Below are 21500 nucleotides of genomic sequence, written 5' to 3'. Positions count from 1 at the left end.
TATAACTTGATCACGTGATAGAAAACCGCGATTATGTCAACATGATTACTGAGTCTAAGAATGTTCGTTGCAGGCAGGAAATCGCATCGCGTGAAGGTCGGCGCGTTTATATTGTTACTGAAAGCTTGGAGAGGTTTTCGGTGAAGTTTCAAAAATTAAGGCAAGAGTTATAATTAAATCTTTGAGATGAATTTCGTTAAAATTCTATTCGGGCCAAAACGCCTCTGGCCTTGAAGCAAACTTCGCTGTTTATAAATCAAATAATTCGAGCGGCGATGAGGCAAGCACGGATTATTACATCTATGCGCTGGTAGTTGACTTGATTATGACGTCACACTAAATCGCGATGTTTCCTTTGTAGTTTACAACAGAAATTAGCGAGTTCATTGAAGGGGAGGAAGTAGATTTAATTTCACCTGGAACAGACGGAGGAGATTCCACGAACTATACCAGGTCAGCTTTGTCGCAACTTCTGTGACTTTCAAGTTTTGCAGGAAATTGTGTTTTTTTAGAGCGAACAGGTTTCATCAAGTCTATAGAGACCGCGCGTTTCAGATTTGTGGCAATTATGACGTATCAAAGCCGCTTATTATGAGCTAAGCAAGTTGGCGTAAGTCAGGTTAAAACAAGACAAACTTTTTAATAGGAGATATTTTGATTTGTTTCATTTCATAGATTTTAGGAAAAGATTTTAAGCAACAAATTTTCTTACCAAAACTATTGAAAAGATGATGACAAAAAAGGCTTTTTGGATTCTTTTTTCCGTTATCGTCGTCATAATGGGAGCCGCAATTTTTCTTGCCATTTATCTCCCCAGTAGAAGTGAAGAGAAAAATATCGCAGAAGAATTGGAAGAAACAAATACCACCAACTCTTTGACGTCACCATCCTCATCGAACAGGGATCGAAACCCAGCGAAGGGGGACGATTATCCTGGCGACTTGCTAAAGAGCTCCATCGCGACTCGCGAGACGATTTCGAGTCGGACCGGAAAGAGAATAAAGCGCAACGCTTATTGGTTGACCGGGAACGACGTCAATGATCAAAATTCCTTGAACGGAATCAAGAAACAGGCTCGGCAAGGGAAAGTCCCTGTTGTGGTGATGAAGATGCGGCCGAGTCAAGGTTTGAACTTGAACGAGCAAGACCGGAATTGGGAGTATTACAAGCCCACTCCTCCCCACCTAACCTGGCAGGATTACGACAAAAGCTTGAGCAGGTTCACGCGCGCGCTGAGCTCTGTCCCGTGCCTGGTCGTGCTTGAGCCAGACCTGCTCATGTACACGACCGACTCCGACAACCAGCAGTACCGGTGGATGAACGCCAAGTACGAGGAGGAATTCCTCGAGAGGGCGCAGCGGGTAGTCAAGTGAGCTATCTTGGTCTAAGCCAGGGATGTCCAACCTGCGGCCCGCGGGCCACAGTGCGGCCCGCCTGAGATTTTTGTGCGGCCCGCTAGTCATTTTCACTCCAAAAGTATGTACTTCATGTACCCATTTTTCTTGAAATTTAATAGGTTTTGCGGCCCATTCAATTATTTCAAGTGACAATGCGGCCCACTATAATAAAAGGTTGGACATCCCTGGTCTAAGCTGTGAACTGAGCAGACATCAACGTAGATTTTTTCTTCAATCATCTAAATTTCCTTTTTCTTTCTATAAAGTCGGCTGCCGAGATCCTGGGTCTACATCGATGCAGGAAATGCCGATTTTCTCAGCAAGAATATGAACAACCTTGAATTTGTTTCAACCGCTTTGTTACGTGTGAATGGGATCAGAGGTCAGTAGAAAATATTTCGCAAAAACTAAAAATTTATTCCAAACTACTTCATGGAAATATTAAGAACAAGATCGTGTTTGGCGCAACTCCGACATCGCGTTTGTTCTTCGGTTGTTTGACTTCGTTAATGTCGCCAACATTTCCAGATATGAGGTTTCACATCTAAGTAAATTTATCTGCTATAGTTTTTAAAAATTAATTAGGGATGTCTATGGTAGGAAGAGATCGCTATTTAAAACGGAGTCATACGTCAGCCGAGCATACTATGTTATTTGTACGTGAACAATGTCAAGTGTGACGAAACTTTGCTTTCTTCCTCTTTGAATTCATAATTCAATGTTCAACCAAAATTTCACTGGATCGCATAATACAAGTCACAAGAAAGCTAGACAATTGTGGAAAATAATTTGAATTGTGGCGACATAAACAAAACCCATGTGTCGCAAATAAAAACTGACAAAAAACCAAAAGAATATTCAGATGTTGATGATTACCAGAAGTTCCTCGGCTCATTTCGTCGCCACTTAACCACTGCTATAGCCCCAAGCAAGGTATTCAAGCAATGTTCATTAAACCTAACAATCCGCTTTGTTACGAGATAATTACAAACCATTTGCAAATTGTTGACAGTATTGGACGTTCCCCTCGTATTTTAAGAGGTTGTAGCAATTGTGACTAAATAACGTAACTTTATGACGTAATACAAGAGCCAACATCCAAATACGCTGGACTTCATCCAAATTTTGCGAGTAAAATCCACAAAAGCGCCTGTGTGGTCGCCAAATATGCAGATCCCGCCTTAGGCGACAAAGCTGAGCGGCAGATGACAAAACAATCCACACCTAATAAATTATTGTGACATCATAGGTTATTCAACTTTAGCATTGTTCACAGGTTTTTCAATAAACACGATGCATTACGTGAACCGAACGTTCAACGAAGTGTACGCGCGAAGGATTTATTGTCGAACTGGACTCCATTACATCGTGGACACGAGCAGGAACGGAGGCGACTTCTCGATGCAAGCTCTCAGCAGGATCAGAACCTGCCTCTTCGACCCCCCCAATATGAAAGAGGTCGATGTCATGAATGCTCGTGCCGTTGAGGTTGGTACAATTTAAACCAAATATTCTCCTCCTCGACAGGGTCAGGACCCCGGCTGGTCGTGGGGCCGCAACCACAAACCTCTTTCACCCCGGTACCGAAGATGGATCCGTCAACCGGGGTCTTCCTACTCTTCGTCATCATCTAGCGGCAACACAAACGCACCTGATCGAGCTTCGGCAGGCACAAATCGTAACCATGGTAACAACAACCGACTAAACCCAAGTGACCAAAATTATGACGTAGAAAGTTATAACAATCGGATCAACAATCAAGGGAACAACAACAACGGCAACCAGCAGAGTAACAACAACCAAGTGAACCCCAGGCCGACCCAACACCACATCACCCCTGCTAGCTCCAATAGCGAGTCGAATAACGAGAACAGTCAAGTGACAATTCGAAGTGTGCAAGAAGCCACAGAACACATGCGTGGCTTCAAGTCACATTTGCGTCGATGCATGTCACAAAAGTCATTTACGACAGCTCACGACGCCAACTTGTGGATAAAAGCTCCAGGGGAATCTGATGGACGACTTTACAGTTATGGGACTTATCACTCTTGTTTGATAAATCATAAAATTGGATGTGACGATTCTTGCCAGATGCTAATTTCAGCAAATTCAAGGCCAGCAAACTGCGACTGCGAAGGTCAAGGCAGTAACAGTGATGCGGCTCAGGCATTTCCGTTTGCCAATTACGGCGGTTGAGCATTGAACACTTTGTCAGCTTTAACTACATAGTGGATTTGGAAGCTATTTATTTAATGCTACTTAGAGTCGGAAGAAAAGTCGTGTCAGGCTGCAGCGAAACTGGGAAAAGTTTGACGGACTTGTTGCTTTTTATCTTAATTAACAATCATGGTGGTGTTAAAACGCTGATGCTTTTACTTATGTCAAAATTTAACCATTTTAGCTTCACCAACCAAACTGATCGCGATTAGAGATTATAGCAAATGAAAGAGATTATGCTAGTATGGGTTATGGCGATGTAGGCTGCATTACTTGACACAATGCAAAAAAGTCCGTTGTTTAATATTCATTAAAGACAACCAGTGATATAACACAAACAACTAGTTGGAACTCAATTATTGATGCGCTAACGTAAGGGTCAAACTATCGTTATTATTTGCAAGTACACAGTCATAGAAGAATATTTCTTGGTAGTTTAATTCTATTGAAGCAGCACGACGCTTGTTTTTCCATGATCGTACTGTACCCGCTCATAACGGCCCAGAATTGCGCCCTTCCCTGGTCACAGAAACGGGAATTTGATCACTGGGATGGTTTATTTTACCAAACATTTCTCGACTTTGATCAATATGTCAATCTCCTTTCAATGTCTGCAGATTTGTTCTCTTATACGTCTCCTACTTTGCTTTCAGCACTTGTTGCTAGTTTCAGGGATTAACTTAAAACAAATGTGTACTTATCTGCTTTTGACAACCGTGCTCTTCTTCCATGGTTACATCACAATTGTATTGTTTCTCGGGGGCTTCAGCCATTTATCCTTTCATTAATTGCGAGAGCGCATTTGGTTCTACTTTGCTATAAAAATAATTAGCAGCACATTTTTACTCTCTTAAATTGAAAGTTATCGGTTTGGAAAAACGTCATCCAATGACGTCTCTGGGTTGATAAGCGACTGTGTAGGCCAATCCCCATGCTGCCTTCCACAAAACATTTTGCTATGATTGAAGAATATACTCCCTAACGCCGTCTAGCGGTTACCGCGCTAAGCATTATAGAATGTCAAATAAATGTTTCGTTGAACCTAAGCATTGAGCTCAGGTTGTGGCGTCATTATGCTCACTCTTGGTGGATGATTGCAGCGATCACGGCCAACTCCGGAAGAAGCCAGCGCAACAACTGATATTAACATCCAGACAAGATGCATCACATCAAGCATTCAGAACCAGGTGTTTTACCAAACTCCAACTTTGCTAATTCTCCATGAAGCCACTAACGCAATTTTGGCATCTATGCCTCTATTACAACTGACTAATTCTCTATAGCAATTGGAATTTTATTTTGATGAGAACTTCATGTCAATTTGGTACAGGGCAAATTTTTAAGTCTCATAAAACATGAATACTGGCGTCATGTTGGCTCCAAAATATTTCATTTAACTGCTACAACCTTGAAATAACATTCTTTGGTCTTTATTTGAAGTCGTTTTTCTTACAAATTGAGGAATCACTTGATCGGTTTCTTGTGAACGCTCTTCCCATCATCAGACTGACGATTCCATAGAAATCTGCCCACAAGCCAACTTCAACGACGGCTTGTACTTACCTTGTTCAATTTATACAATCTCCAAAGCGTAATGGATTGATTGCGAATTAAGATTCGAATTAATTAATTTCTGATGTGATGTCATCACAGTTTATTTTTCCTCAGAAACCTTTCCCGGCCCTGGTAAAATATTGAATGTGCTTCATCAAAATGAGGTTGCGTCTCTCGCCGAACTCGTTCGAACCAACTTTTTATTCTTGGACGGTCGTCGAACACTTTTCTGCCGCTGAACATGGGCTGGACTATTTCACACGCGGCAAGAATGTCGGCAAAACTCACCTGATCACCTGGAAGCAAAAAATATGAAGCAAATTTACTCAGGGCTTGATCAAAACCACTGGCACAAGACTTCCATCCAAACTCAGCATTTACTGAAAACGCAAACCCATAAGTTCTAAATTTAGTTGAAAAATTTAACCATTGATGAACTCCTGATTCTTCAAAAACATCATTTCCAAGTCATCCATCATCTGGTTCATATCAGAAACAGCTTTGTCCATGTCCACATTTCCTCGACCAAAAAGTTCGCCGATGAAAACTGTGGCTGCCTTGTACCTGTGCATTATTTTGCTAAAATAACCAACAATCAATGCTTACGATGTTTCCACTCAAACCTTGTGTTCATATGCTGCCATTCCAAGTATTCATCAACCTTAGCTTGTCCTTCCAAACTTGATGGATAAATATTCTCAGGAACAGAAAATTTTCGACAGATGTATCTAAAAATTGCCACACTGGCCACAAACATGGGGGACGGGTTAACACCCCGTGCTGCTGACCAATATTATCAGGATAAACATTTACTTTATGACATAAATCACGCAGAGTGTAAATTATGCGCAAGGTGTTAATCTAAGTTGATTGCGGCAAAAGCAATGAAGTCACCTCTCAGTCAGCACAAATTGCCCATCCATCATGACCGGCAACTTCCCAAGTGGGTTTAATTTCAAGAAAGGTTCCTTTCGATTTTCACCTTGAAGCAAATAATATTATGTTTCCAATTATTATCAGCTCTGCAGAAGCATTCCATTATGATGCAAAGTTTTAACAATTTTAACCTTTTCTGAGTTACTGGCTGGGTGGCAAGAATTTTTTCCGTCACCTTATTACTTAATAATGGAAATTGGTGACCCACTTTGATTCTTTTTTAAGTTACTGGCGTTCTGGGCATTGGAATGTCAAGATTTCGTTCTTTATGTATTTTACATTGCAAGCTTCGCTGACCACGTAACTTGTCCAGTGTGAAGGATTCAAACCACTGTAAAATGAGAACCAGGCAAAGGGACAGGTCGGACCCAAATAGATTCACCGAATATAGTGTGGAAGATTCGGGTGAACACAAATACAATATTATTTATAAGTTTATCGACTTTGGGAATAAATGATCCATTTTCCTGACAAAGCTAAACTAGATTAAAAAATTTTACTTGTGGTCAGTTGCTTAAAGATTACATCACATGATAAACAATTTTTCGATGAAATTTTAACATTTGGTGCAAATACGAATTGATTCAGGACTCGTTCGTGTCGACCTTAATGACAGTCGGATTCACATGTGTCTGAGTTTAGGAATGGAGCTGATGCTAATGTTGTGATGGTCCCAAGACAAAGTGAACAGTTGTTGTTCAAAGGCCATTGCAGTAAAAGTTTATAAAACAAAATAGTGACGTATGACCAACTAAAATTTTGGTTCCAATCAAAAGTTTTATTTTTATCTGAAACATTTATGAAAAAACCTGAAAATCTATAAACAAGGAGTTAGTGTGGTGATGTGGTGACAACCGACAGAAATATAGAAATAAAATGACCTTTCCTGATTGCAACTTGGACCGCCTCGAATGGAACCTTGCAGGTCTTCATAAATATGACCAATGCCCGACACGGTTGGGACAACATATCAATGTATAACTTTATAGACATGGCTGCGGTGAGACCAGCTTAAAACTGCTGAAAATAAAAGCAATTATAAGTGATTCAGCTTATACTGCCAGAGCATGTTGTCAAGGTGCCAGATAAGAAGCATATGAACTATCACCCGGGGTGTAACGCACAGAATGACTTGTCTTGCTAAAATGCTGAATTGTAATATTTAAAATGTACTTTTTACAACACAAGCAAGCCGTAAGAAATTATCACGATACGTTGTCGGCCTTGCTCGCATTTTACGAATTGACTATTTCACCGGCGTCCGTTTACCAAAGTTTCAATATCACAATACTATGGCTGGCAAATTTCTTACTGTCGTTTTAGACGAGGGTAAGAAAGCAATGCAGTGGTGTAGGTGTTAACGATAGACCTCATGGACCAAATTCTGTAACCGGCAGCCAGTGAAGGAGAAAATGCCTTTAACTTATTTTAGAGTTTGCAAAAATAGTTTTTAAAGTGGTCGTTTTAAGTTGAAAATTAGCGTTCATTTCTTAGCTTAACTAAGTAATTTAATCATGAGAAGTGAGAGTTTGAGTCAGAGGGGAATAGTTTTAGGTAAATTAACACTTTGGACAAATTAATAGCCGAGCGATCCGGACCGCACAGTAACTCAGCAAATCTTGTTTGCGCCAAACAATCAAAAATGACAAACGCATGGCACAAAAATGCCACTTTAAGTAAGCTAGGCAATTAGGCCTACAGACAAAACATCCAGCTATGGTTATGCCCTAGACCTCGGGAATAAACTGAAGCAATCTTTCCATGAACTTATAACGTAAAGATGTATGAAGAATTGCAAACCAACAGTGAAACAAATATCAAGTAAAGTGAAAGTGAAAGTAAACTTTTGTGATTTAGTGACCATGTTTGTATTACACGTAATACATAATTTTCTCAGAACTCAAGTCCTACTCCTTCAGCGAACTATAAACACTTTCCTGTTGAAAGCCATATCTCTGCTCACTCATAGGTTTGACATTTTTTCCGGCTAACCAAGAAAAAGCTGTTGTATATCACTATTAGTTAATGCTTAAAATGTTTCATTATAGTTCTGAAATGATCCAGTCGAGAGGACGTTAATATTTTGGTTTTCTCGACACAACGTTGCGTTTATCCAATGAAGAATCAATGTAATCAAGACAAAGTGAACAACTGTGCTTATTGATAGGATTCAACACCTAACTGATCGTATAAGCCAGGAGGGGCCAAAATTTTTCAAGCACGAGTCGTATACAACGAACTAGTGATGTTCGGGAGCCACAAAATGTGCTAAATTGTGAATATGCAAAAAGTTTTAAAATCAAACAGTTTATTTAATCAGATGCTGCAAATAAATGTCACACAGAAGACTTGTGCGTTTCCATGCTATCTGTAAGTTGCTTAGAATCTGGTTGGTAAATTGTTACAACAATCCGAACCAATTCTGTTAAGTGGTCGTTAGTTAAGCTTCTAACACTCCAACAACATCAGCTACAATCTTCTTCTCAAATTCACCATCTGAGTATGGTCGTTTAGCACGAGCTATATTCAATGCCACTAAGAAGCTGGCTTCAGTCACTCCATCAGCTTCCTTACTGAACTCTGTCGTGACTTTTTATTGATTCTGAGGAGAAGACTTCAACTCAGCTAATTTGCTTTTTTTTTATTGAGACTTAAGTGGATAATCACGGGAAAAGTTTTGGTGATTGTTTGGTGATGACGTTTCATGTTACAACCTTTGTTCTGGCTAAGCAGCTTTTTTACAGATTAAACACAAAGGCTTATCTCTCTGCATAATGAATGTCCAGTCATCCTCCATTTCCATCTTAAAACTTCTGTTTTCTTCCTCATACTTTCTTTTCTTACTATTTTTAGGCATTATTTATCTTTTACAAAGTTACTAAATAAATTCTTACTGAATTCTTGTACAGAGTTACTAAGTAAAATTGTAGATAAATCACATAACTACCTTTAATCACATAACTACTTTAATTAAACTACCTTTAGTCTATTCTGCACTCATATTTTCTGCGTGCTTGCTGTATGCACGTCTATGACGTAGAGTGGTAACACAGTTAACTTGTTTTCTTAGTTTTGTCATAATACTAAATAACTTGCTATATTTTGAGTTTCATTTACTCACAACTAATTCATGTTACTTGAAATAAACGATGAACGTGATGGGTTTTGCCGTTTTGTTCATTTATTGGCTAACTGTCTCGATCTATAGGTTTATTTATAGCAGCTTCAGTTCATCAACCAAACTTTTTGGTTGTGAAAAGTGTGCATGATCTAGGAGACGCATAATCGAAAAATCAGAAATCACAATCAACTACGTGCTGCGACTTTAAGACTTGATGGTATGTTCCACTTGTTCAACTACAAGTGATAACAACACCACCAACCATTCGTCATAAAATGAACACTAAGCTCCCAGAAGTTCTGTACAAGTCATTATCTTCAAAATTATGCACTTAAAGTGCGCCACTGAAACTCACTAGTCACGAAAATCAGTAATTCAGTATTTACTAACGAGAGCGCCTGTGCCAAACTCTGCTGTTTGGTAAAGTAGCTTCGCAATTATGTGGCTTGTGTTCCTTGTTGGGTACCAAGTGGCTCCATATCCTTGTAATGCCCTTGGGCAGGTTATTAACTACACTTGCTCCTGTTCAGTGGATATGGTGAACAGTTCTAAATTCAGGCATTATGATTAAAAAAAAATGTGAGGCAATCGGAACTTGCACAACAGTTTAGCTCGGGATCGAGCGATGAGGATTTGTAATGAAAAGTGGTATATGGTACCTTAACCTTTAAAGTTTACCCACTTCACTACAAAGTCTGTTTACTTGTGTATATCTTAACAGTGAACTTTGATAGACTTCAGCAATAATAACACGGGAATGACAACTGTATAATCTGATTATATTGAAGCTTCACTGAACGAGTACATCAAGATAGAACATTGTGACAGCAACAGCATAAAGACATGTTGCGGCGTTGAACATACGACTGATGACTGATAAGTGATAAGTAGGGCAACCAAAAGTCAATATGGTCAATTTTTTTAACCTGCCCAGAATGTTATCAAACAAGCACAAAACAAATTTCAGCTTTGTACGACCTGTGGTATAGAAGTTATTAGGTCAAATAAAGTCAAAATGTTACGTTAGGTCAAAATACGGTCAAATTGTTTCTTTAGATCTTTTTTTTAGGTCAAAATCTTGTAAACTTGTAATTTTGTAACCATTTTGTAATATTATTCTTCCGTTTTTCTCTTTTCTTGTACCGCAAACAATTCCAGTGCCGCAAATTTTACTTAGAACCAAAGCCACAAAGAGAGGGAAGGCCTTTCAGCGCGTCTGGTGACGTCACGATGTGAAGGCATTGCATTTGAAACTGCAAGTTGTCAATCTTAATACGCAGAAACGAAAAAAAGTCAACACTAGAAAAGCATTTTGTCATTTTTAAATGCAGCTTTAGATTAGAAAGTTGCTGTAGACAGTGTAGAGACTATCAGTATAGCGTTTTTCAAAATAAGGTCAAAATTTAAACTTTTTAGGTCAAAAAACTGGTTGCCCTAGTGATAAGTGATAATTCGTAATGCACGCACAGTAACAGGGAAGCAATCGATTACGTCACGCGGTGTTATGCTTCACTGATTCAATAGATGAGAATTCTATGTCGTACACAATTTTATATTACATTAATTCATATAATTATCACAGATTGTAGGCCAACACCATTAACACTGTCTGCAAATATTTATTGACTTTTTCAACGAAATCCAAACAGTACACAAATATAACACTAGATTATCACAGGACGGCTTATTCTTGCCCTGAACCAAAACAGTAAAAGGTAAAAAGGTTAAAATTTCGAGGACCTAGATTTTGGAATAAACTACCAAATAATATAAAAAAATTAAGTTTCAAACATATTTTTCATATCAATTGAAAAGTAGTCTTGTGTAAGGCAATTAATATTAATTTCTTTTGCATCATATTATTATTATTTCTTGATTTGGTTAAAAAAAATTTTATTCTGCTGTTAGTGCGTTTCTGTTTTTATTTTACAGTAGGGATGTGCCGCGAGGAAGATTATTCTGGTTCGTACGAACCCGAATATCATGAAGATCGACACGAACGAATCTCGAATCTATTCGTATCAGAACCAAACAATAAAATTTCCTCCAAAAGTTGTCATGTCTTGCTTTTAAAATGACGTAATCGATAAACAAATCGCTTTCTTTCGAAAAATAGTGTTTAAAAAGCGATCGAAAAAGCAAAATCGTTAGGAAAACGACCTTCGTTGTAAGTAGCCTACTGCTGACTCTAGTTTTGCATTGTCGGGAAACTAGATTATCATTTTTTACGAAAGTTAGTAAATTTATAAGTAATATTGTATTTGGGTTCGCTATTGTTGGTATTCGTGTTCGCCCGAATCTTCCATAAAGGCGATATTCGGCGAATCTATTCGTGTTTGGGTTCGTATCGGCCCATCCCTATTTTACAGTATTATTTTAATCAATTGAGTTTCAGCTTTCTATCCGTTTCAATTTATTTGTAATAGAATCTGGGTCAACTGAATGTGAGGTTTTTTCGCCACCCCACACCAATTAGGCTAATTATGTTAAAATTCATTATGATACTTTTTAGTTTAATAAAATGAAACGATGAAAATAAACTCTCCTTCTGCCTGCACAACTACGCAAAATTTTACGTAGCCCAGCTGCGCCTGCTCACGTCTATTCATAGCTGCACAGTGTCTGGGGAATGGGAATTGAATCCCAATCATGTGGCGTCAGCAAGATTTCACAACAAAATATACGAATCAACTATCTTTGTAAATAAACGTATCATATTTTAAACTGGCGCAAAAATAAAGAGAACCGGTGCGGTTGTAGTCCGACCCTTGATTGGTCCATAAATTTATGATGTAGAAGTTATAAAAACGTGAATAGCGTTTCTTTATTTATTTTATATAAATAGGCGTGGACATGAAAAGTTTGGATTCACGTTGATAAACCTCGTGCGTGCAAGTGCCACACTTTCCATAATGGAATATAGGGTAGTCAAAGTTTCGCAATCTATAATTAATTATACTTTTTTTTTACCGTTGACTGTGGGGAGCGAAAAAATAAATGCTAATCTTGCAGTGTTATAATGACTGAAGTCAGGTTTTTTATGGCTCCCACAGTCAAAGGTCCTAAATAACAGAATTTGTCTTGAGTCAAATTCCGAAATGATTGCAGCACGTCATGACAACCCAAGAAGCACAACTTTTGATAACAAAAATGGATCTTTTTAAAGAAATTACAGTTCTTTGTAATAGTACCTTGAAAGATAAAAACGGTTCGACTCAATAAGTGGCAATAAGTATAAGTCTCTAATTTTAATTTGATGTTACAAGATACTCGTCATGAATGAACATGAGCTAGCCCAAATTTGGATCAGGCACAGATAATGTTGTGCGATTATCATGTATCGTCAGTTCGTCACCCAGTGTCAAGCCCGGTTTGCACAACAGTGAAGTTGGCACTACAATTAACAACATTGTGTGGATGAAAAGTCTTAAACGTAAAATTTCAAATTGGTCGGTTGAGCAGACTCCTAAATTAAAATTGTTTTGGTGATTTAGTTGCATCTAACTACACAGAACTTGCACTCATTGCTAAAGTATTGAGCTTCCAGGCATAGAAGATGATTGACCCAAACTTTCCTCAGAGACTTCTTAAACACGTTTTAGAAAACGCAAATCGCGGTGATGTTGACAACATTATCAATGTCATGGACAATTACTGCTACACAGTGGAACGTTGTATCGCGGTGGGTGATAAGAAAGGAAAAATTTTGGACAGTTGTATGATGGGAACAGATCCAAAGATTGCGTTGGAACTGGGCACTTACTTTGGATACAGTGCCCTTAGAATCGCAAGACTTCTGGGTGAAGACGGCACCTTGTACACAGTAGAAGCAAACTCAGCCTACGCTGATGTAGCAAGAAAAATAATCAAGTTTGCCAATTTGGAGGGTAAAATCAGAATAATTGTTGGTCAGAGCAGTGATGTTATCCCAGAGCTGTCAAAAAAGTTTCAAATTTTTCATCTTGATTTTCTTTTCATTGACCATTGGAAATCTTGCTACAAACCGGACATATTCATGCTGGAAGAATTAGGTTTCTTAAAAGATGGAACAGTTATTTTAGCCGACAACACTTTTGATGATGAGTGCCAGGATTATGTGGAATATGTGAGACAGAGCCCCAAATATCAGTGCACTGCTTTTCAAGAGAAGGACTTTTACACCAACAATGACGACGGAATGGAGAAGTCTGTCTTCAAAATTTAGCTGCACTTTGTTGAATCACTGGAACTTCCGCTTGATGTTATCTGCAATCACTAGTACCGGAACTGAAGGCAAATTTTGTATTTAGGTGTCTTCCTCAACTTTATGAAATTACTCAAGTAAAACTAAATATTGTGCAATAATTTTAACAAGTGCATTATTCCTGGAATTTTATATGAATTATAATTTAAAGTGGGACAAAGTCGGTTCCATGTAATAAGCTCAGTCATATTGTGATTTTATATCATTCTTATCATGTGCTCTATTCCACTGGTTCCCAACCACCGGTCTGCAAAGTATCTTACTTTCTGCCAAGCTAGTTTTAATATGGACTCATGAGCATTGCAAAGTTGTTACTCCCTGTAAAACTCATTTTACACTTGGCCGATTCACAGCAGTAAAACTGGCATATCTGGTCGTCGTTGATGCCGCAAAATTGTTTTATAATAAAGGCTGACCTTCCGATGACCTCGAAAGTATTAGATTTTGTGCCATTTATGATTGTTTCATCATAAACTAGGTTCTAGCTTTCAAAAAGTTCTGTAATACAAATTTCCGAATAACATTGATTTTGTATGTAAATAGATTGACATTTTTCGTCTTAAATACATAGCTTATGCCAAAATATTGCATTAAGTTCTGCAACGACAAATTTGGTTAACAAAAAGATTAGAAATATCTGTTCTATTCACTTCACTGAACATTTTATTAAGATCTTTACCGGTCCCCCAGTGTAGAAAGATTGGGAACCACTGCACTATTCTTTGCCGACACAAAATCCAAAATAAGAAACTTCAAATTCTCTCTAATTTGTATGAGAGTAAAGTTGTAGTATATCTATAGCATGTATCTATCATACCTCTATGAGGCAACAGATCATAATTACAATATCATGTTTGTGTTTGCAATGAAGTTTTCCTGAAATATAACATAATGCCATAGATACCAGTTATTGCTTGCTTATGTGCTTAGAAACAATTGTATTGACGTGTAATTTTATAATTTAGCTGCAATAAGTAATGAAAATGCTTGTGTTGTATCCCTCCTAGCCAATTCAAGTGTTCAAGATCATATATTGGGTTCACTTTGAGTGTTTATTGCATTGTTTATCTTCCGCACTTAATTAGTTAATAAAATGCCTGCTAACAAGTTTGTTTACCACAGCACACATGTAATACCACAAAATGCAAAGCGATATAATGATTCTCGAAATCAAAGAACGCAACTACCGGCTGGATTGACCAATCAGGGTGCGGCAGGATGGGCCAATCAGGGTATCGCCTCAAACATCCCTCGTCCCTGCATCTGGGAAGTTGATCCTCAAGGAACAAGGCTGATGCTCTGGAGCACGAGATGAAGTTCCTCCTCAATTGCATCCAGCTCACAAGTCTTCTCTTGCAGCTTGATCCGAGCCAAGTTGATGTCCTTTGATAAAATTGATCGGAAGTTGAGCAAGATGAAAATCTACATCACTGTCTAGTTGTGCACGAGGAGACATTGAGCAACTCACAGCAGGCAAGCTCTTGTAAGATTCCAGCTGGAGTTGGAATGGTTTGAGCCTGTCATTCAGCTCCTGGGCTTTCGTGCCCAGTTCAACCAAAGCATCGTGAGAAAGCTTGTTCGAATAACCCCATGCCTTCAACCTGTCTTCACACCTGCAGCAAGAAATGACGTGTCATCACGCATCAAATGAGTCAGCAGAACAAGACGTAGACTGACTCAGCAATAATCTTCTCGTAATCCTTTCTCTTCTGTGCGTGGAACTTTGCCGATTTCCTCATCACTTCAACAGCCTTTTGCTCTGCAGGCAACATGGCCTCCAACTCCTCGTACTGTCTGTCGTAAGTGGAAAAACACAATCGTTAAAACTTTTCCAACGCATTTGAAAGTGTTCTGCACTACATGGGACAATAATTAAACATAATATGAAGTTTGAATATACAGTTATACAAAATAGATCCAACTTATATACATGATATGATATGTATATTATATAGAGAGCACAATAACATTATACGAAGTAGCCAGCTTTTGTACAGTAAATTTCCAATCATGTACACTAAATATGACAAAATCGATCAGAAGATTTGCTTTTTAAAAACACAGTTGTGAGAAAACGATTCAAATTCTTTGAGATCATTTATTCTGGAGAACGTATCTCTAGGCCGAGTGCAGGACAAAATTAATAACGGTCATCTATCAAAAACTTTTTATTTTAAACAAATTATCGTAAAATTTCAGTTCATGACTCACTTCTCCAAATTCACTTTCCATTCTTTTGACTCGTTCGTGGACTTGATGAGTGAATTATATGACTCTTGCAGTGTTTCCACATCATTTTTTGCCTTTTGAAACCTATTCTGAAACTCGTTGAGTGATGAAATCAAGCCGGGCAGGTTTGTTCTCGTTGTTCCGAGCTCAAGAGAAGATTTTGATAAACTTTTAAGAAAGACGGCAGCAGTGGACGACAACCCATTTGGATGCAAATCCAGTTCTTTCATTACTTCTTGAAGTCTTTGTTCTGAAAAATATCGAGTGTGCAGAAATGTAAATATCCCAGCACAATGACATCACAAGCATGCTCTAAACACAACTTGCCGCAAACTGAAACCAAGAAAAATTTTTCTACTGATGGTTATTTTCTACATTTATTTCTAACATTTCTTGAAGTTTCATGACCTATGAGCAGCTTTAAAGTGAGCAGCAAGTCCAAAAATAAGTTGATCTTTATGAAAGAAATTTATGCCTTCAGTGTTCTGGTAAAATAGTTTTAAAAAATAATTCTTGGTCAGATAATTAATTATAAACGAAAGAAAACTGCAAAATTCACCTTAATTGTGACATACATCAAGGCTCTTGTAAAGTAATAGGCAATTACAGACAACATTCGTAAATTTATAAATTTAGCAATACCTACTGTAATATATATCACGTATGTATCTGTTACAGTTGTATAGATTGCTTTAACCTCCAATAGCTTGATAGGTGACAGCCTGTAGCCCAACCAGTAAGGTACCGGTTTGAAGGGTAGCCTATGCAGTCCAGAGGATATCGTAACTTCACGGACGCAAATGATTGGGCTACCAGATTTTTTATGCTTATAACAATCGTAATTTATTCAATTCCAACGCTTTACATTGCTAATATTTTCACATGACGCCTAACTGAACATATAACTCTTACGACCTACACGTCTTAGTTCAATTGCAATTGAGCATTAATTCCAGCTTTAGTGGAGATTACTTAGAAATAAAATTGTAGTGCACAAATCTTTGCCTCAAAGTTGTGCGACAAGGTAGTGGGAGCTTGTATGCTTGGGCAGAATATTTAAACATCTGGTGTGCAGGAACATCTTCCATCACACCCAATGATAAATACGTTACATCTTGTTGCTGTCCATAAAGTTAAGGACTAACTTTCTGCAATGAATTCTTTTGTCTCTTTGACCATCTGCATCTTCATCTCAACATCCTCGTCTGCCTTTTGTTTGCGCTTAGTCATAATTTGATGCAGCGCCGTGACAGTTTCCTTGTTTACTTCAAATGGAGGAACCTTGTCGATGCCAAACACACTTTTCAACCATTCCTGGATCTAAATTAAAAAACAAAGAAATATTTTCGCTCACAACTAAACACTGGTAGCAGAGAAAGGTACAGAGATTATAACGCACAAAACGGGTGCTAATGTTTTTTAAAAATGAGAAAAACTCATAATAAAAAAGCAATAAAAAGTTAACACACTTGCTAAGTAGGGTTGATTCAGTCATCTGCTAATTTCCCGACAACTCGGTTCCAATAAATATTAATCGGTCATCAATAAAATTGTCATAAGGCATAAACTTTTAGAACAAACTGCATAGAAATGTATTCTACATCAACATCTCCATTATTTTTCTACGATCTGACTCATTGCAATGCAAATGCTTTCAATAGACAGCTCAAACTATTCGAAATATTATTACGATGAAAGGCTTCAACAACTATTTCCACGATAAACTCTAGAAAAATCAATAGTTGATGTAATTTATCTCAACTCAGACTGGTCTGTATTTCGTGGCAGCTGCACACCCGAGATAAATTTCAAGCAAACTTTTTGAACACTTGAATAAATGGCGAACTGTAAATAGCAATGGTGTAAAATACAATTTTGCGTTTGTGGTTAGTAGGCCCAATTTAACAAGGCAGCTGAGCATTATGATAAGAGCGGATGTTATTGTTGTACAGCAGCCTGCTTCTTTCAAATAACACCCTGTTATTGACTCTTTATTTTTCAGTGAATGACATGCTGCTGTTCACGACATAACAAACAGCAGCATATCACTGCTCGAGTAGCACCTGGCTGTTAGTGGTTATTGCTGAAAACTGGATAGCTCACTGTGTGTTTATATCAAGAGTGTTCAGAAATATCAAGACGTGTGTGTAAGTTATGCACTACTTCAACCACACTGCCATTCTTTAAATATACAAAACATATAGACAGTACAATACAATACTCTAAACATCAATTTTCTTGGGAAAAAACACAACAGCTAACTTACCAACTTCAAGTCGGGGACCTAGACCTAGGCTAGAAAACAATACGAACTATTTGTTCTTGCTGACCTGTGTGAGTTTACTTTGGAAATCTTGGTGGTCCATGCCAATAATCTTCAGACAACATTAATAAATCATTGCGTGCTTAGCGTAGCCAATAATAAAATTTCTGCCCCACTTCACCGATATTACAGCAATTTATATAATTTATATAACTTGCAGGTTGATCACCTAGCCTAGCCCAAGCATACTGTAGAAATAGAATAAACATGATATGATATGCATGTTTGATGTTTGTATTACACTATAGGCTATCTATGAGCCCAAGTCGAACTCAAAGAGAATCATATAAATAATCCCCCTTTTTGAAATCGAATTAATGAGCGCCAAAACAATAAACAACTTATACTTTTTTAACCGTGCTGAAAAAACTAAGCTGATTTACTGGGATGAAGCAAAAATGTTTTTAAAAGATGTTTAAAAGCCATGTGGTATAATGCATGCAAGAAATTTTATTACGGTAAAACGTCAAGAAACTGAAGGTTGCAGAAAAACAAATCAACTGCTACATACCACTGAAAAACGCAAAGATGTCAATTTAGTTAGCTTCATGGCTAATAGAACTAATAATCTGATGGAGCTCTCCTGCAAAATATATTATTGCAAGCAACATAATTAACCAACACAGAGGTTGTTGAAATAGCAACACAAAAAGTAGCTAATTGTGAATTGTTTTACATAAAATTAACTGAAAGTTTACTGCAAAAAGCAACTGCTGTCTTAATCCGTAAAAAGCAATAGATACAAAAATGTCATTTTACAAAATATTACAAAAGGATTTTCGTATAAAAGAGTGCAGGGGCAGAGAATTCAATGTTATTCAAACTGCTGTAGTGAAAATGTGAACATCCTTCTCACAGAAGGACAGAAACAAAAAACATTGCTAGTAAATAGAAAACAAATGTGAGAAATCGTGCATAAAAATCACAGCAATAAACACTCTTGAAGATTTTCAACAAAATGTCTTTCTATAGTTGAGGTAATTCTTGGTTTGACTGAAGTTCGCTTGCTCCATGTGCAAAGTGGCAAACGGAACCAAAATGGCAGTTTCCCATGAGCCATCTAAATTCAAGTATTGTATTAATTGTTTTGTTAAATGCAGTAAAAAAAACATGAACGTACATTTGTATCTATTTTATTTTTAAACTGCAAGGTAAACTTACAGTTCACAAATCTCTGTCTTAAACTTGTAGACGGTGGAAATGTCTTTTCGTTTTTCTTTTTCGTTATGGGCAAATGTACACTGCGCTCCATACGGACATCTGCCGGTTGAAAGAAAAACCTTGCAGAGTCTTGTTTTGAATTTTACACTGAGTTCATCAGAACCTGAGAAAGCAAGACAAACTTATGAATGAGCCATTATTTGTTCTGTTAAGGATTTTGATCTTGTGTTTGCTTGGGCTGGCTTGGTAAGCTGTAAACAGTTGAGACTTCAGGTCAATACTTAAGAACGTACCGTGAGCGAAGTCACATTTCGACCCAAAATTGCAGCTTCCGGTTGAATTCCAACTTTTACAGAGACGAGTTTTGGTCCGAGCGATATTTTTCTCCTTGCTGCTGTGATAAAAATTGCATTTATCTCCGTAGGGGCAACTTCCGATCGTGTGGAATGTGGTGCATGGCTCCGTCTTAAACTTGAGTCCGCTTGAACGGCGACGTTGTTCGTTGCTACCTATAGTTGACCATTATGACGTCATTTCTACTGTCATCATCATTAACACAAAACATTTCCGCACCTATGTGTTTTACATTCTTAGTTCATAAGTGCACCTGATAACGTTTGTGACGATTCAGATGACGCCTTACAAAGAATGACGTCGTTTTCAAATGACGAACTATCTGCTGTTAGATTACGATCACGTGACCTGCTGATGCAGTATGTTTTTTTAAACATCAAGAAGTTTCCAAAAACACAACTATAATAGATGTAAGCTCACATTTTCTTTATTTGCTAGATACTTAACACTTTGAATACATTGTTTTTGTTATTACTGCAGGGTTCAAAGCAAACTACTCTGGGAGACTACAAGTGACCGATATATTTGACGTGTCCTCAAGGTCAATTTCACTGCATGCGGCTTTGAACTCATCAAAATCAAGTTCGATTATCTTTATCCTTATTAACCCGAGACTTTTTCGATTTGTCTTATTCAAGATCGTTTTATTCAACGCAGTGTCTCATCTTTTATCGTCATTTGACTATAAAGAATCTAGATAGCTCTTATTATGGAAAACACCAACGTGCTACAATGGACAAAAACCTGGTAACGCAGTTTGAATAAAACCGACGGTTAAAGTCTGGCGACTAAATTGTTAAAAATCTTTTGAAAGAAGAAATGGCAATTTTGATAGAAAACAAGCAAATTGTGCGCTCACCTATCTTCACCCAGACTCATGAAATCTCCACCTGATAAATTAACCATCTCTGTGAAAGTGAGAATTCAATGTATCAATCGACTCTCGAATCAGGGTACTTACCAGAGCGACTGTGACGTAATGCAAGGTTAGTTAGGTCACGAGCCAATGTGTCTCCCTCAGCTACTTTCCAAGGTTGGTCGAAGCTTTCTGACGTCATAAAAGATTTTTGTGTTGAGCGAGGAAAAAACTCGGGGGCAGTGGGGTCAAACGAGGTGAAGTAGTCAGTCTTTTCCTCGTGGACCAGGGGACAGTTCGGTCCGAGCTCGCATAGACCCTCGTTGTGATACCTGTTGAGTGAAACACATTCGTGGCATGTGCCTGATATTACGCAACTATCATAACTTACTTTGGACATAATTTGCTTTTGTTTACGACACAATCAGAGAAGATTGATCCTATTCCGGAATCTGCGAGAAGCCGAGAAGACGTTTGCCTACTAGATGTCGTCCCAAGCTGAAGCTTGGGAAAGTGAGCAAATGGCGATGAGAACTTCCGGGGTCGAAAGGAAGGAAGCGGCGTCTCAAACGATGTGACTGGAGAAAGTTAAAGTAATGACGTCATTCAACCTCATGTCTACACTTCAGGTGATTTAACAAAAAAACTATGAAGTTATGTTAGGCCTATATGTTACACGACATCATCAAAACATCTCTTGAATAATGTAAACTGCTGCAAAGTTTATTCGAGCCAGGGGATCGTGACTCTTATGGTTCATCAACTCTAAAATTTGTAACTGTAACTTCATCGATCAATCGCTCTTTGAAATCCTATCTACAATTCTAGACTTTCAACTAGAAAGCTTACTAAGTTTTTTATCTATTGCTAAGTCTTAATTTGCGCTCCCCGTGGCAAGGATAGCAACAGAAGTTTATCTTCAACTTACGTTTGAAAGGTGATTCAGTTTCTTTGAGCTCCATGTTGCTGTGATCAATCTCCGCCACTGATTCTAGAATTTAATCGAAATCCTTTTTATATCAACTCCGCGCCTGATAAGAAAGCGCGCTGCGTTTGTCAAATAAGAGATAATTTTGCACCAATTTCCATCCAAGCCCGCTTGAAACTTT

General features: G+C 38.0%; 4 protein-coding genes and 1 pseudogene across 8 annotated transcripts; 2 read left to right on the top strand and 3 right to left on the bottom strand.

The window, feature by feature from the left end:
• Positions 1–679: 679 nt before the first annotated feature.
• LOC143461810 (uncharacterized) lies at positions 680–3955 on the top strand. Its single transcript, XM_076959693.1, has 4 exons — positions 680–1369; positions 1664–1779; positions 2674–2855; positions 2925–3955. The coding sequence occupies exons 1-4, from the start codon at positions 729–731 to the stop codon at positions 3591–3593; spliced, it is 1608 nt and encodes a 535-aa protein (XP_076815808.1). The 5' UTR covers positions 680–728; the 3' UTR covers positions 3594–3955.
• Positions 3956–4887: 932 nt separating this feature from the next.
• LOC143461811 (glutathione S-transferase theta-1-like) lies at positions 4888–9609 on the bottom strand. Of its 2 annotated transcripts, XM_076959695.1 has the most exons (6): positions 6986–9609; positions 6063–6150; positions 5792–5911; positions 5596–5732; positions 5366–5464; positions 4888–5297 (listed from the first exon to the last, which is right to left on the bottom strand). In XM_076959695.1, the coding sequence occupies exons 1-6, from the start codon at positions 7095–7097 to the stop codon at positions 5269–5271; spliced, it is 585 nt and encodes a 194-aa protein (XP_076815810.1). In that variant the 5' UTR covers positions 7098–9609; the 3' UTR covers positions 4888–5268. The 2 variants fall into 2 exon arrangements, with proteins under 2 accessions (XP_076815810.1, XP_076815809.1); XM_076959694.1 differs by having other exon boundaries at positions 4888–5464; positions 6986–9066.
• A 1644-nt stretch (positions 9610–11253) lies between these two features.
• Positions 11254–14575, top strand: LOC143462405 (catechol O-methyltransferase A pseudogene; annotated as a pseudogene).
• On the bottom strand, positions 14502–18226 carry LOC143462404 (HAUS augmin-like complex subunit 1). 3 transcript variants are annotated; one of them, XR_013118167.1, is made up of 7 exons: positions 18028–18226; positions 16843–17017; positions 15680–15947; positions 15146–15262; positions 14937–15081; positions 14693–14851; positions 14502–14658 (listed from the first exon to the last, which is right to left on the bottom strand). XR_013118167.1 is itself a non-coding variant. In XM_076960559.1 (6 exons), the coding sequence occupies exons 1-6, from the start codon at positions 18061–18063 to the stop codon at positions 14747–14749; spliced, it is 846 nt and encodes a 281-aa protein (XP_076816674.1). In that variant the 5' UTR covers positions 18064–18226; the 3' UTR covers positions 14502–14746. The 3 variants fall into 3 exon arrangements, 2 of the variants coding, with proteins under 2 accessions (XP_076816674.1, XP_076816675.1); XM_076960559.1 differs by having other exon boundaries at positions 14502–14851; XM_076960560.1 differs by lacking the exon at positions 18028–18226 and adding an exon at positions 17167–17307 and having other exon boundaries at positions 14502–14851.
• A 232-nt stretch (positions 18227–18458) lies between these two features.
• LOC143462688 (uncharacterized) lies at positions 18459–21419 on the bottom strand. Of its 2 annotated transcripts, none has more exons than XM_076960931.1 (8): positions 21320–21419; positions 20783–20969; positions 20497–20723; positions 20395–20425; positions 19789–19886; positions 19475–19690; positions 19182–19344; positions 18459–19080 (listed from the first exon to the last, which is right to left on the bottom strand). In XM_076960931.1, the coding sequence occupies exons 1-8, from the start codon at positions 21351–21353 to the stop codon at positions 18987–18989; spliced, it is 1050 nt and encodes a 349-aa protein (XP_076817046.1). In that variant the 5' UTR covers positions 21354–21419; the 3' UTR covers positions 18459–18986. The 2 variants fall into 2 exon arrangements, with proteins under 2 accessions (XP_076817046.1, XP_076817048.1); XM_076960933.1 differs by having other exon boundaries at positions 19789–19883.
• Positions 21420–21500: the final 81 nt, after the last annotated feature.

The sequence above is a fragment of the Clavelina lepadiformis genome, chromosome 6 (assembly GCF_947623445.1).
Source record: "Clavelina lepadiformis chromosome 6, kaClaLepa1.1, whole genome shotgun sequence".
Lineage (NCBI taxonomy): Eukaryota > Metazoa > Chordata > Ascidiacea > Aplousobranchia > Clavelinidae > Clavelina > Clavelina lepadiformis.
Note: the sequence above shows the minus strand (reverse complement) of the source record. Positions and strands in the feature narration are given on the sequence as shown.